General features: G+C 42.5%; 2 protein-coding genes across 2 annotated transcripts; both read right to left on the bottom strand.

The window, feature by feature from the left end:
* Positions 1-7,622: 7,622 nt before the first annotated feature.
* LOC145954852 (uncharacterized) lies at positions 7,623-8,189 on the bottom strand. The gene has a single exon (XM_083069536.1). The coding sequence runs from the start codon at positions 8,187-8,189 to the stop codon at positions 7,623-7,625; it is 567 nt and encodes a 188-aa protein (XP_082925662.1).
* Positions 8,190-8,788: 599 nt separating this feature from the next.
* LOC109793297 (uncharacterized) lies at positions 8,789-9,832 on the bottom strand. Its single transcript, XM_020352763.2, has one exon. The coding sequence runs from the start codon at positions 9,830-9,832 to the stop codon at positions 8,789-8,791; it is 1,044 nt and encodes a 347-aa protein (XP_020208352.2).
* Positions 9,833-15,879: the final 6,047 nt, after the last annotated feature.

Genomic DNA, 15,879 nt, shown 5'->3' on the forward strand with positions numbered 1-15,879 from the left:
GGATTTTTAGAAAAGAAACCTCTTGAAGCGTGCTTTTTATATATCAAGTAAAACTGGGAAGCTTTTTGGCGTTCCCTCGCTCTACAAGCCCGCTCACTCCTTCCTAAAAATAATTTTTGACTTGGAAATCCGGAGGATTTCCCTTCGACTAGGTTCGATCCTCAAGCAAAATAGCTCGGGGCTCAAGAACTTCGTCGGATCAACTCTCCGAGTGATTTCTAGGCAGAGCACTGCTCAAAAAAACCCAGAATACTCAAGAAGAGGGTTAAAACTGTGTGTGAAAGTGTGAAATGACGTCCAATTGACGTCATATTTATAGGGAACAGGCGCAATACGGGCCCTGGAGCCAATACGGCCGTATTGAAATTTTTGAACTTCAATACGGCCGTATTGAGTTCAATACGGCCGTATTGAGTTCAATACGGCCGTATTGAAATTCAGAAATTTCAATACGGCCGTATTGAGTTCGCCGCGGCTGTATTGAAGCTTCAATACGGCCGTATTGATTTCAGTACGGCCGTATTGAAGTTTCAGAAACTTCAATACGGCCGTATTGTGTTCACTGCGGCCGTATTGAAGCTTCAATACGGCCGTATTAAGTTCAGTACGGCCGTATTGGGCTTCATTCCCTCCACTTTCTTATTTTGAGCTATTCTAAGACCTCTAGACCTACAGAGAACCCTCCTAGGGCCTTCCAGGAGTCCTTCTGGCTGATCTTCCTTCAGTCTTCGAGAGTCTTCAAGCTTTATTTCCGACCCGGACAATTTTAGGGGTCTACAGCGACAGGCCCAAGTGAAGGGCACCTAGGTTGCATTCTCCTATTATGCACCTAAGTGTAGCCTAACTTAACCCAAAAAGGTACCATTTTTAGGGTAAGGTGGGCGGAACTTTTAAGGTTTATTTGGATGTTATTTGGCATGCATTTCCTTCCCATTTAGGGAAGGAATGATCATCCAATGATGACCTAGCCGCCACCCTCCCTAGGGTTTTGTGATGTCACCCCACACTTATAAATACCCTATGCATGAAACCTTGTAAATACTTTGGATATTGAATATAGAGAGAGCCTTGAGCCTTTATATCATCCTTAGTCACCTTGGCTATTTTCGGTCACCACCCTACCATCTCCACCTTGAGAGAAACAACCCTAGAAGTTGCCTTCATCTCCATGAAGTGAGCCAACCCTAGAGTACCCTCCTCAAGCCTTTCATCAAACACCTTCTACCCAACCTCCAATTCGTCCATTCCATCATCATCCTCCCTAAAACCATGCGTCACTTTTTGTAGAACTTGGTCCAAGGAGTAAAGGTGTCCTTCCTTGATCATCATCTCACATCAATGCAAGCAAGGATGCCATCAATAGAGGAATGACATTAATTGAAGCTCCTAAATCAAGCATGGCATTTTCAAATTTACTGTTACCAATAATGCAAGGTATACAGAATGTACCTAGGTCCTTACATTTTTTAGAAATGTGTGGAACAAATTTACCTATAAGTGCTAAGACAATTTTTCCCATGCTGATCTGCTCATTGCCCTTCAGTTTCCTTTTATGGGGGCACAACTCCTTCTGGAACTTAGCATATTTGGGAATTTGCTTTATGGAATCTAGCAGAGGTATGTTCACCTCCACCTTCTTGAAGGTCTCCAATATCTCCTTATACCTCTTCCATCTTTTTACTTGGAATTAAGTTTGGTGGAAATGGAAAAGGGATGGAAGGCTACTGTAAGTCACTATTGTGTGCACTGGAAGAAGGTCCACCTAAATGAGATTTCCTGCTACTACCTGGAGGGGCCTCTTTCTCAAGTGTAGGCCCAGGTGCTGGTACTGGTATTGGTGCAGGTATGTCAATTAGCTTGCCAGACCTCAAGGTGATGACACTCACATTCTTTGGATTTTGCACAGTTTGTGAAGGTAACTTGTCTGAATTTTGGGACGGTGCTTGATTGAGTTGAGTGGCCATCTGCCCCATCTGATTTGTCAAACTTTAAATGGAGGCTCTGGTCTCTTATTAAAATTGCATAATCTGAATGGTCATCTACCTCACAAACTCCTCCAATGAAGGCTCAGAAGTAGAAGGTTGAGCTGGTAGAGATGCAAGAACATCATGTTGTCTCTATTGTTGTTTTTGGACAGGGGGAGGAACATATCTGCTGGGACCAATTTTGTTCTGGAAGGGAGGGGATGGCTATTGTTGTTGCTGTTGCTGGTTTGACCATCTGAGATTGGGGTGATTCCTCCAACCTGGATTGTACCTATTACTCGAGAGATCATAACTTTGTTGCTGGTATGCTAGACAGGAGGACTGTTGTAAATATTTGTAGCATAGGCCTCTGGATGTTTATTTATCCCGGACTGCTGCAGAGAAGGGCAAACATTTGTATGATGATCTGTTGAAGAACAAATGTCGCAGACCCTTGCTACATATGTGGATTTTTGATTTGCAACAAGTTAAGTTACTAGGTTCTGATGGACTTCTTCCACCATGGGTTAGACCAAGACGTCCAAGGTGGGAGAGAGGCTCCTTGCTAAGGCCAAGGTGATGACCTCAATGGTGGATGTTCCTTCAAGGGTGGAGAAATAAGGATGATGGGCGTGAGGTTTTTATGGTGGCCGAATAGGAGGAAGTGGAAGGGAAATGTGTCTAGGTGGTTCTAGGTTGCCTCAATTCACCAAGTAGGGATGAAGGCCACTCAATAAACCCTAAAATCACTCAAGGAAGGAGAGGGAAGGTCTAGGCCGTGGTGACCTAGGTGACTAAGGAGAGGATTTGAGGCAAAAAAATGTTCACTCAAATTCATATATTCTAAAGTATTTACAAGGTGCATGGTTTAAGGTATTTATAAGGGAGGGAGCATCTAGGGTTGCATTTGGAAGTGTATGGAAAAAATTTGCATGCCAAATGCACTTCAAATGAAACCTAAATTAACCCTAGATGCTACTTGGTGGCCAATGATGGAATTTTTGTGTTTGGCTAAGCTACAACTAGGTGCATGATAAGACCATGCAACCTAGGTGCCCTCCACTTGGGCCTAAGCCTTTCCAAGTCCAAAATTAGATCAATGTTCACCAAAAAATATGTCTAGGCCTATTTCTTGTTGCAACCCGAAAATTTCTGATCTCGCGACTAATGGTTTAGACATCTTTTTGAAAGTCTCATCAATTAAGGAATGCCCGGACACCAGACTAATCCTTAATTAATGGTTTTGAAAAATGAGTTCATGGAGTTGCCACCAATGTTTTACTCAAAACATTGGAAAAAGAAAAGGTTTTCTAAAAATCCAATAATGGCCTTGATAACTAGAATTGGGTTCGGGGGTTGGTTACGTGTAGGGAAGGTATTAAGCACCCCTACAACGCCCTTAGTTGGTACGCTATGATGAAGTTAGCATTATAAATGATAATAATAAAAATATTAAATCCTCTTTTATTAATAATTATTTACATGCTTGAAATTTAAATTATGCAATTAACCCTAAAATGTCTACATGATTATTTTTATTATAACAATATTTATTATAGATAAGAAATAAAAAAAGAGAGAAAAAGATTAGCTGAAATACCTCTTGAATGAGCTCTATTGAATCTTCAATATAGGAAGATTTTAGGTGCTTTGTGGCAACCTTTCACACTACAATGTGCCTCACAAAATCTTAAGAAATACAAAAGAGAGAGAGAAAAAAAGAGAAATTTCGAGCTCTAAGAAGTCTGGACAAAATTTTGGAGTCTGGAGAACTGTGCCCAAGATGTCTATTTATAGACTTCAGAAAGTGTCCAGAATGGCCCGTTCCAAAACCAGAACGGCTCGTTCTGGATCCAAACGTTGTATGTTAATTTTGTGATAGGAACGACGCGTTCTGAAATTAAAACGGCCCGTTCCAGAAGTGATATTAACACATAGTTGCTTAGACTGGAATGGACGTTCCAAACAAGAGTTTTTTAGGCCACTTTAATAACTTGGTGTCGCAACCCGAAAATTTTCGATCTCGCGACTAATGGTTTAGACATCCTTTTAAAAGTCTCATCAATTAAGGAATGCCCGGACACCAGACTAATCCTTAATTAATGGTTTTGAAAATAGGTTCATGGAGTCGCCACCAATGTTTTACTCAAAACATTGGAAAAAGAAAAGGTTTTTAAAAGTCCAATAATGGTTTTGATAACCAGAATTGGGTTCGGGGGTCGGTTACGTGTAGGGAAGGTATTAAGCACCCCTACAACGCCCTAAATCGGTACCCTATGATGAAGATAACATAATAAGAATTAATAATTAAAATATTTAATCCCCTTTATTAATGATTATTTACATGAAAATTAAATTACACGGTTGAACCCTAAGAAATCTACATAATTGCGTTTATGATAGCAATAATTAAAATAAAAGAAGAGAAAAATAGAACAAGGGATTGATGAATAATACCTCGTAACAAGCTTTATTAGATCTTCAACTATGGAGATTTTAGGTGCTTTTGTGGCAACCTTTCACACTATAATGCCTCACAAAATCTTAAGAAATACAAGAGAGAGAAAAAGAGAGAAAAAGAGAGAAAAATAGAGAAATTTCGAGCTCTAGGGAGTCTGAACGAAATTTGGAGTCCGGAGAAATGAGCCCCAGCTGTCTATTTATAGACTTCGGGAAGGGGGTCCAGAACGGCCCGTTCCAAAATCGGAACGGCCGTTCTGGATATGGCCGTTGTGGCTTAATTTGGACCCTGGAACGACCCGTTCTGAAACTAGAATGGCCCGTTCCGGGGATCCAGAACGGCCTGTTCTGATTCCAGAACGGCCCGTTCTGGGGTCCAAATTAAGCACACATGATTGGTCTGGAACGGCCTTGGAACGGCCCGTTCCATTTTAGGAACGGCCCGTTCCAGACCCGTTCCAAATAAGCTTTTACCCCTTTTTGGAGGAGTTTGGAACGGCCCGTTCCAATCTCGGAACAGCCCGTTCCAAATTAGGGTTTTTGGCCTTTTGGGAGCCTCTGAACGGTCTGTTCCGGACCTTGGAACGGCCCGTTCAGATTTTTGGAACGGCCCATTCCGGGCCCATAAAAATATTTAATTTGTGCTTTTGGGCCCTCTGAAGTCCTGTCATCTCGTTCGCATGCTTCGGGAGCTCCTTCCCTTCGTAACAGAGATCCATGTCCTTGTTTGTGTGCCCCGGGACGAAATTGGGTGTCTACACTTGGAATGGCTCGTTCCAGTTTAGGAACGGCCCGTTCCAGTTAAGGTTTTATCCCTTTTTTGAGGAGTTTAGAACGGCCCGTTCCAATCTTGGAATGGCCCGTTCCAATCTTAGAACGGCCCGTTCCAATTTAGGAACGGGCCGTTCCAAACTAGGGTTTTAGGCCCTTTTAGGAACTTGGAACGACCCGTTCTAATTTTGCAACAGGCCGTTCCAGGCTATTAAAACCAGATTTTTTTTGGGCTTTTGGGCCTTCTAATGTCCTGTCCTGTTGTTGGCATGCTTCAGGAGCTCCTTCCCTTCATAATAGAGGTCCATTTACTTGTTTGTATGCCCTAGACGAAATTGGGTGTCTACAGCTGCCCCTCTTTACTTGTCCTTTAGAATAGTAACGTGTTGCTTTTCCAAAGGCAAGTAAAGATGTAGACATTTCGTTCGGGTCTTGTCTTCGTCTCTTTGGTGTTGGCGCTTCTGCATTGTTTCCCTTAGATAGGTGTATTTGTCCGTATCCTCACCCTTTAGAGCAGTTGCGTACTCTATTGGGTAACAAGGCTGACAAACTGTACACCTGATCTTCAGTCTTCGAGTAGAAGCTCCATTGTCTCTCTTGTGATAATGTGTTCCTTTATTTGTAGCTTGTTGAAGAGGGAGTATTTTCAAAGCTCAGCCTCTCCAGGCTGGACTGATATTTAAGGCTTTAGTCGGCCCACTCTAAGGTCAGATAACCCTCTTTGTTGTTGAAGTAGTTTTGTAGCTCAGTGTCTCCAAGCTGAACTGATATTTTAAGGCTTTAGCCGGCCCACTCTAAGGTCAGGTAACCTTTTTTTTGTTGAAGTAGTTTCGTAGCTCAGCCTCTCCAAGCTGGACTGATATTTTAAGGCTTCAGCCATCCCACTCTAAGTTCAGGTAACCCTCTTTGTTGTTGAAGTAGTTTTGTAGCTTAGCCTCTCCAAGCTGGACTGATATTTGAAGGCTTCAGCCGGACCACTCTAAGGTCAGGTAACCCTCTTTTTTTGTTGAAGTAGTTTCGTAGCTCAGCCTTTCCAAGATGGACTGATATTTTAAGGCTTCAGCTGGCCCACTCTAAGGTCAGGTAACCTTCTTTTTTTTTTTGAAGTAGTTTCGTAGCTAGCCTCTCCAAGATGGACTGATATTTTAAGGCTTCAGCTGGCCCACTCTAAGGTCAGGTAACCCTCTTTTTTGTTGAAGTAGTTTCATAGCTCAGGCTCTCCAAGCTGGACTGATATTTTAAGGCTTCAGCCGGCCCACTCTAAGGTCAGGTAACCCACTTTTTTGTTGAAGTAGTTTCGTAGCTCAGCCTCTCCAAGCTGGACTGATATTTTAAGGCTTTAGCCGGCCCACTGCTAAGGTCAGGTAACCCTCTTTGATCTTGTACTAGTTTTGGGGATCTAGTAACCCTTTCCGTGCTTGTACTTGATGTCTTCTTATTGGTGTTGTGGGATGAAAGACTGCCCCTAGGTAGATGGGCAGGAGATGTTTGATGTGCCCCTATGTTGGTGGGCAGAGAAGTGGATGGATGGCAGGGATTCTAATGTTGCCCCTGCCACTTGAGTATTGTGGTGCCTCTCCAGGCGCCTTCTTGTGGTAGGTTTTTTTTTTTTTTGAATTTCATTTCTTTGTTTAGCTACGGCTTTTTAATATTTGAAGCTTGCCTTTTTCTGCTATTTTTCTTAAATGTTTCGGCTTTTTCAACATGTACAAAGCTTGCCTTTTTTTTGTCTATGGCTGGTCATGTAAGGGATTTACTTGACCCTGTCTGATCTCTGTTGTGAGGGAAGAGTTTTTCCCCTTCACACGTGGCTCCCTTCTTGATTGCTTTCTTTAGAGATTTTATTCATGATGCATGCATGGATTGAAAATGTTTGCAGCCTACTGCCCTTTTGGATAATTCCCTTTTGATGTGAAAAGTTATTTATTTCAAGTGCGCGCTTTTCTGTATGCCATACATATGCATTTAAGCCTTTTTAGAAATTTATTGGTATCAGGTGGCTTCCCTTTACCCCTTTAGTTCTATTTTTTTTTTCGATTGAAGATTTGCACATGACTTTTGCTTACTTTAGGGGCCCGTATAGGAATGCCTTATTTATTTAACTACTTTTTACTGGGCTGTTTTGATTTTTCTCTTTAATACCAAAACACGTCATTTAAAGATAAAGTTTGAAAGAACTGAGAAGAATGTTATTTTATTGCAAATCAGAAAATTTCAAGGAGGGTTACAAGAGGAGGTTTGAAAAAAAAATTGACTAAGGTTGGCTGGTGTCTGGGCTTGAGCGATCATGACTTTAAGAAACGAAGCTTGGCATCCTCCTAGTCGTCTTATCTGCACCGCTTCAAGTAATTTCTTGACTTCTATAGAGGGTGATGGGGCTTCTAGGTCGTTCGTTCGTCTTGCTTTAACGCCTTTTTTTTTTTGCGCTTAAGCATAGAACTTCTTCACGACATCAGAGTTTACTGGGTAAGCGAGTTCTTCACCATCCATGTTGGTGAGGATCAATGCTCCTCTAGAAAAGGCTCGCTTGACCACGTATGGGCCTTCATAGTTCAGTGTCCATTTCCCTATCTTATCCTTCTGTGATGGTAGAAGTTTCCTGAGTACTAGATCCCCCTCTTCAAATGGTTGTGGTTGGACTCTCTTGTCGAAGGCTCTCTTGATTCTCCTTTGATATGTTTGCCCGTGACAAATGGCGTCTAACCTTTTCTCTTCTATGAGATTTAATTGGTCAAATCTGGTTTGAACCCATTCAGATTTTAGGAGCTTTGCCTCCGTGAGTAATCTCAAAAAAGGAATTTCCACTTCAATAGGTAAGACTGCCTCCATCCCGTATACTAAGGAAAAAGGGGTGGCACCCATCGATGTGCAAACGGATATTCTGTACCCATGCAATGCGTAAGGTAGCATCTCATGCCAATCTTTATATGTAACGACCATTTTTTGAACGATCTTCTTGATATTCTTGTTGGTTGCCTCAACTGCCCCATTCATTTTTGGCCTATAAGGGGAGGAGTTATGATGTTGAATCTTGAAAGAGTCACATAATTTAGTCATCATCTTGTTGTTGAGGTTGGACCCATTGTCTGTTATAATTTTGTCAGGTATTCCATAACGACATATTATGTTTTTCTGACGAAATTGACTACCACTTTATGGGTTACATGTGCATATGACGTGGCTTTAATCCATTTGGTGAAGTAATCAACAGCCACAAGAATGAATCTATGTCCATTTGAGGCTTTGGGTTCAATGGGTCCAATGACGTCCATGCCCCACATCGAGAAAGGCCAGGACAAGGCTATTGAGGTCACTTGGTGGGACTTGGATATTATCAGTGTATATCTGGCATTTGTGGCACTTCATAGCATACGAGATGCAATCCTTCTCCATAGTGGACCAAAAGTATCCTGCCCTCATGATCTTTCTAGCCATGACCTGTCCAACTATATGGGTACCGAAGGTTCCTTTGTGGAATTCCTTCATTAACGATCGAGACTCCTTCTGACCAATACATCTCAACAGGATGGAATCAAAACTCTTCTTGTACAGGACGTTCTCATGTAGTACGAATCTGATAGCCCTTCGTCTTATTATTTTCTTGTCGTTGTCAGATGCCCCGACTGGGTATTCCCTTCTTTGATGTATTGATAGATGTCAAAATACCAAGGGTGGCCATCTTCCTTTTCCTCTAGTGTACAACAATAAGCTTGTTTCTCATGTCGTCTGATTCTAATGACCAGTATTTCACATCCCTCTTTTATAGCAAACATGGATGACAATGTGGCTAGCGCATCTGCTAACTGATTCCCTTCTCTCGGGGTATGCTCGAAGTTAATGGATTCAAATTGGGACATCATATCCTGAACATATGCTTGATAGGGGATTAATTTGTGGTCCTTCGTTTCCCATTCATCCCATAGCTGATATATCACCAAAGCCGAGTCACCGTAGACTTCTAGTTTGGTGACTTTGTTATCAAGTGCAACTTGTAGACCCAATATACAAGCTTCGTATTCAGCCATATTGTTGGTGCATTCAAAGTCCAACCTTGCCGTCATCGGGATATGTTTTCCTTGGGACGACATCAGTATGGCTCTTATTCCGTGCCCCATTATATTGGAGGCCCCATCGAAGAACATCGACCAGGATTCATTTTGATTTTTCTTTTTTGGCTCATCCTTCAAGGTCAATATTTCTTCATCAGGGAACTCCTCCTTGACCATGTGTTCGTCCTTGGTTGGTCCACTTGCTAAGTGGTCGGCCAGGACACTACCTTTGATTGCCTTTTGCAGGACATACACAATATCATATTCTGATAGCAAAACCTGCCATCTGGCAATTCTCCCAACCAAAATAGACTTTTCAAGTAGGTACTTGATAGGATCCATTTTGGATATTAATTGGGTGGTATGTCTCAGCATGTACTGTCTTAGCCGCTGGGTGGCCCACACTAAGGCGCAACATGTTTTCTCCAAAGGAGAATACCGAGCTTCGTAATTGGTAAACTTCTTGCTCAAGTAATAGATAGCACTTTCTTGATTACCAGTCTTGTTTAACTGTCCCAGCATACATCCCATGGAATCTTCCAAGACCGTGAGGTATAGGATGAGAAGTTCTCCTTCAATAGGAGGCATCAATATTGGTGGATTGATGAAACATTGCTTAATCTTATCGAAAGTGATTTAAGATTCCTCATTCCATTCCACGGGTTGATTCTTTCGGAGTAGCTTAAAGATGGGAGCGCATGTGTTAGTCAACTGAGATATGAAACGAGCTATATAATTCACCCTACCAAGAAATCCCCTGACCTCCTTTTCTGTCCTAGGGGGCGACATTTCTATTATGGCTCTGGCTTTGTCTAGATCCACTTCTATCCCCTTTTCACTAACGATGAACCCAAGGAGTTTTCCTGATCGGACTCCAAAATTATATTTAGTAGGATTTAACTTTAATTTGTAGTTACGAAGCCGATTGAACAGTTTTCTTAAGTGGATAAGATGATCATTTTCATCTTTCAACTTAGCAATCATGTCATCTACATACACCTTTACCTCCCTGTGGATCATGTCATGAAATAGGGTTACCATTTCCCTCTGATAGGTTGCCCCTACGTTTCTCAAACCGAAAGGCATCACCCGGTAACAGAAGGTTCCCCAAGGAGTGATGAAAGAAGTCTTCTCTTGATCTTTGACGGCTATCTTGATCTGGTTATATCCCGAATATCCGTCCATAAATGAGAAAATAATGTTTGTAGATGTGTTGTCTATGAGCACGTCAATGTGTGGTAGTGGAAAGTCGTCTTTAGGACTAGCTCGATTTAGATCTCGATAGTCCACACAAACTCGCATCTTCCCGTTCTTCTTTAGTACGGGCACTATGTTCGCAAGCCATTCAAGATACCGAGATACAACCAAAAACCCAGCATCTAGTTGTTTTTGGACTTCTTCTTTTATTTTGAGGGACCACTCAGGTTTCATCCTTCGAAGTTTCTGCTTTACTGGAGGAATCCTATTTTTTATGGGCAATTTGTGTTCAATAATTTCGCGGTGTAATCCTGGCATGTCGTGATAAGACCAAGTGAAGACATCAATATATTCCTTTAAGAGGTCGATCAATTGATTCTTGACCTCCTTTGCCATCCTCGTGCCGATTGATATTTCCTTTCTATCCTCTTCTTGCCCTAGATTAATCTTCTCAACTTCCTCTTGATAGGGTTGGATTATACGATTCTCTTGGTCCATCAACCTTTGCATTTCGGGGGATAGATTCTCCTCATGCTCGAGCGATACATCACACAAGTTTAGATTTTGCTCAACTTCGTTTCCTTCGGCCATGTTCACTAGGTTCTGTATTTAGGTTTATAATTTTAATGCATGGATGACGAAAAGAAGAAAATAAAGAGAGAAAATAGGATAGACATAACTTCTAAATGATGTATTTTATTATAAAAGAAACAAATTCATTACAACCCTTTATTGTGGAAACCCACAACCTTGGGCAGAGTTGTGGGTTAAAAAAAAATAGTGAAATAATAAAACTCATGATGACAGAAAACATGAATCCCTAATGGACATCCCTATTCAGGCAGTCTTCCAACAGCACCGTTTCACAGACTTTAATCTTCATGCTTGGGAAGTGGCTGCTTGTCGATACTAGGCGTGTCCGTGTCAAATTTTAACCACCCGACGTCAATTAGGCCTTGGACTCAAAGCTTTAAGGCCTTACATCGCTCCACAGAATGTCCTGGGGAGCTAGAGTGATAATCGCAATGCTCCTCGGGGTTGTACCATGAAGGGAAAAGGGGTCTGAATTGCTTCGATGGCGAGAGTCGTACCAGCATGGAAGCCTCTAAGATTTGAGGTAACAGTGCCGCATAAGTGGTGGGAATTTTATCCACCGTCTTCTCTTTCCATGACTCGATCTGTGTCGTGCCTCAACTCTTTGGAGGGGTGGTGGCTATAGTGACGGCATTGATCCCATCCTCCTTCTTCTTTCCGTAGGACTTCTTGTAGTCATAACTCCCTGGAGCCTTTCCTATTTTACCGCTCTTCAAACCCTGCTCCACCCTTTCGCTTATGGTGACTATGTCGGCAAAAAGGGTCGAGGTATTCCCTATCATCTTATCATAATAGGGGCCAGTTAAAGAGTTGATGAACAAGGTCACCGTCTCCTTATCAGAAAGAGAGGGCTCTACTTGTGCGGCCAGCTCCCTCCACCTTTGTGCATAAGCTTTGAAAGGTTCGTCCCCCTTCTTGCTTAACCCTTGCAAATCAGACCTGTCGGGGACGAGATCAATATTGTACTTGTATCGTTGCAAGAAAACGTCAGCGAGCTACTTCCATGTCTAGATCCTTCCTCCCTCCAGCTGCATGTACCAATTGAGGGCCACATCCGATAAGCTCTCCTAAAAGCAGTGTATCAGGAGCTTCTCGTTGTCCACATGGGCGGCCATCTTTCGGTAGTACATCGTCTGATACATTTTGGGGCTGGATCCCGTATACTTTTGGAAGTCAGGACTTTTGAACTTGGGCGGGAATTGGATATCCTGTACCAAGCACATTTTAGCGGCCTCCTGAATGTCAAAGCTATGACCTTCCACCGCTCTTAACCTCTCTTCCAAAGCATTTGGGTGATCCTTGGATGCGTCTCCTACGTGACTAGCGCTATTGTCATCATGTTGGAGCTTGCTCATGGTTTCGCACATTCGAGCCATTTGCACCTTGAGTTGCCTAAGCTCTTCATTCAGATCGTGGTTCTTTTCCATTAGTGCCTCCATAGCCTTTCTTTTTTGGGTTCTCGTGAGTACGGAGTGTTGAGAAGCCACTTTCGAGGGATAACAATAGATTTCTATTACACTTATTTATAGACCTACTGAAGGAAATTCCTGACAGGATGATGCTTGCCCTTATGAAGGTAGGTGTCCCTTTTCATAATATTTTACGATATGACAAAGGTTACAATGATCCTTAGAAGGTCGGTCATCATCGATGCCCCTTTTCGTAATATTTTACGATATGACAAAGGTTGCACTGATTTTTGTCGGGTATTCCTACCAGTTCTAGTATATGTATAGCATACAAGTGCTTCACTATATTTTTTGTTTATATTTTTAGACAAAAGAAAAGGATTATGACAAAAGGCAGATGAACTTCTTTATACAAACAACTATGGAATAATCATATGCTCAAACAGTTATCCATCCACGAGCGGTCACGTTTAAATCCTTGGTCTGTGGTCCTTACAAGAAAAGTGCATTGTATAGGACAGTTCTAATCTCACTGGTCTTAAGGCCCCCAAGGTGCCTTCATTATAGGGACCCAGTATCCGTCACCTGACAAACTCTAAGGTCTATCGCGGTATTTCGGGCTAGAGTAACCGGTTATCACCTTGAGTGTAATTTTTGACAAGGCTCGCAGGCTCTAAGGCCAAACTTGGGCCGGTCGTACATCAACCACTCCCTATGTTTATTAGCCTTATGCCCCCGAGTGTAGGGGGAACTATTGTGTGCAAAGGATTGTGTACAATTTTATTCAAACAAATGCAGAATTTAAACAGACAAACAGATATGAAAGCCAAAAAAATAAAACAAACAAAATAAAGGGAAAAAATATTTAAATTATTATTTTTTATAATGCTAATTTCATCATTTATATTGGCCTGACCCTCTTAAAATGTCCCCAGTGGAGTCGCCATCTGTCGCAACCCGAAAATTTCCGATCTCGCGACTAATGGTTTAGACATCCTCTAGAAAGTCTCATCAATTAAGGAATGTCTGGACACTAGACTAATCCTTAATTAATGGTGTTAAAAAATGAGTTCATGCAGTCGCCACCAATATTTTACTCAAAACATTGGAAAAAGAAAGGTTCTCTAAAAATCCAATAATGGCCTTGATAACCAGAATTGGGTTCGGGGGTCGGTGATAGATCAGGGGCCAAGGGCCCAGTTACTAGAGCTATGGCTAGAAGAATTCATGAAGAGTTGGACCTCTTGAAGACTAGTGGGCTTTTAAGGCCCAAGGTATTCTTCACTTGGACTACTCTATCATAAAGAGAAGGCCTAGTTCTACTTGTGAATATTGTATAGTTTGTACATAGTCTCTTGTATAGGTTATTTTTGCCTTTGTATTTGTGAGGAACTTTACTTGCTTTTTATAGTGTTTGTATATTGATTTTAGGGTAGGCTACTTGGAGAGTTTAACTCCATTTAACCTCCCTAGTTGATACATTCATTTTATATTTTTTCAGTAGGGAAAAAGGGGTTCATTTAGCAATGCCTAAGGGTGTGACTAGTAATTGGGTCAATGTCGCCACCCGCCGAAACGGACCTTAGCATTCGCGACGATGGTCGGACTCTTTTTATAGGTTTGAAAAGTGGTGGATTGTTAGAACGACTTATTCTCAAACTGAGACCTCATCGAACTAACAATTTTATTAAATGATTCACCAATCCATGTTAATCCCAAGCGGGACCCTCCATGGATTAGTGGTTTTCGCAAAAAGAATGGTTCTTGGAGTCGCCACCAATGTTTTACTCAAAACATTGGAAAAAGGGATAAGGAAATTGATTTTCGCAAATCAACCTTGGCCATTACAACCAGAGTTGGGTAAGGGAGTCGGTTACGTGCGGGGAAGGTGTTAGCACCCCACAACGCCCCTTTCGGGTTCCCTATGACGGATTATTTCATAAATAACAGTGTAAAATTACTAAATTACCCCTATTTATTAGAAACGATTATAAGCGGAATATTTACATGATGAAAATTCTAAATATGCAATGCAACAATCAGAAAGCGGTAAAAGAAGGGATTTGGAAAAGAAACCTTTGAAGCGTGCTTTTATATATTTAAACAGACGTTAGGAGGCTTTTTGGCGCTCCTTCCCACTACACGCTCGCTCGTTCCTTCCCTAAAAATAATTTTTACTCCGGAAATCAAAGAGATTTCCCTTCGACTAGTTCGAATCCTCAAGCTAAATGCTCAGAACTCAAGAACTTCGTCGGATCGGCTCTCGGAGAGATTTCTAGGGCAGAACACTGCTCAAAAACCCCAGAATACTCAGCCAGAGGGTGGAGAAATGCTCCAAATGTGTGGAATGACGTCCAAATGACGTCCTATATATAGGAGTGAGGCGCAGTACGGCCTCTGACATCAATACGACCCGTACTGAAGTTTTGAACTACAGTACGGCCTATTGAATTCAGTACGGCCGTACTGAAGTTCAAAAACTTCAGTACGGCCGTATTGGTTTCAGTACGGCCGTATTGTAGTTCAAATTGTTCAGTACGGCCGTACTGAACTTCTAGGAGGCCGTATTGAGCTCCAATCCTCCCACATCCTTATTTTAAGCTACTCTAAGACTTCTAAACCTATGAAGAATCATCCTAGGGTCTTCCAGGAGTCCTTTCGGCTGACTTTCCTTCGGTCTTCGAGAGTCTTCGAGTCTTATTTCCGACCCGGACAATTTTAGGGGTCTACAGCTGCCCCCCCTTTACTTAGTCAAACGGCTTTTTGGTGTACCGGTTGACAAGTAAAGGAGTTGACCCAATTGTCCGGGGAATACGCCATCCTTCCGACTTGTAGTGTCTTCCGGTGGAAAATTGTTGAGTAGCCTCTCCAGGTTGAGTATTAGTCGTCGCCTCTCCAGGCTCGTGCATACCTCGGTGTTTCTGACAACCTCGGTAGCTGAGTACCGCCTCTCCAGGCTCTGCCTCCGTGTTTCTGACGATGTTAGCAGTTGCACACCTCCGTGTTTCTGACGACGTTGGTGGCTGAGTACCGCCTCTCCAGGCTCTGCCTCTGTGTTTCTGACGACATTGGCAGTTGCATACCTCCGTTGTTTCTGACGACGGGGTAGCTGAGTACCGCCTCTCCAGGCTCTGTCTCGGTGTTTCTGACAACCTTGACAGTTGCATACCTCCGTTGTTTCTGACGACGGGGTAGCTGAGTATTAGTCGTCGCCTCTCCAGGCTCGTTGCATACCTCGGTGTTTCTGACAACCTCGGTAGCATGAGTTTGCCCTCTCCAGTGTCTGCGGTTTGCCCTCCCCAGGGTTGCATACCTCCGTGTTTCTGACGACGGGGTAGCTGAGTACCGCCTCTCCAGGCTCTGTCTCGGTGTTTCTGACAACCTTGACAGCTGAGTTTGCCCTCTCCAGGGTCTGCGGTTTGCCCTCCCCAGGGT

This window comes from Cajanus cajan, chromosome 2 (genome assembly GCF_000230855.2).
Source record: "Cajanus cajan strain Asha chromosome 2, NIPB_CcT2T_4, whole genome shotgun sequence".
NCBI lineage: Eukaryota > Viridiplantae > Streptophyta > Magnoliopsida > Fabales > Fabaceae > Cajanus > Cajanus cajan.

Bases quoted from the DNA above. Each gene is read 5' to 3' on its own strand.
- LOC109793297 (XM_020352763.2), bottom strand. From the start codon at position 9,832: ATGCCTCCTATTGAAGGAGAACTTCTCATCCTATACCTCACGGTCTTG.
- LOC145954852 (XM_083069536.1), bottom strand. From the start codon at position 8,189: ATGAATGGGGCAGTTGAGGCAACCAACAAGAATATCAAGAAGATCGTT.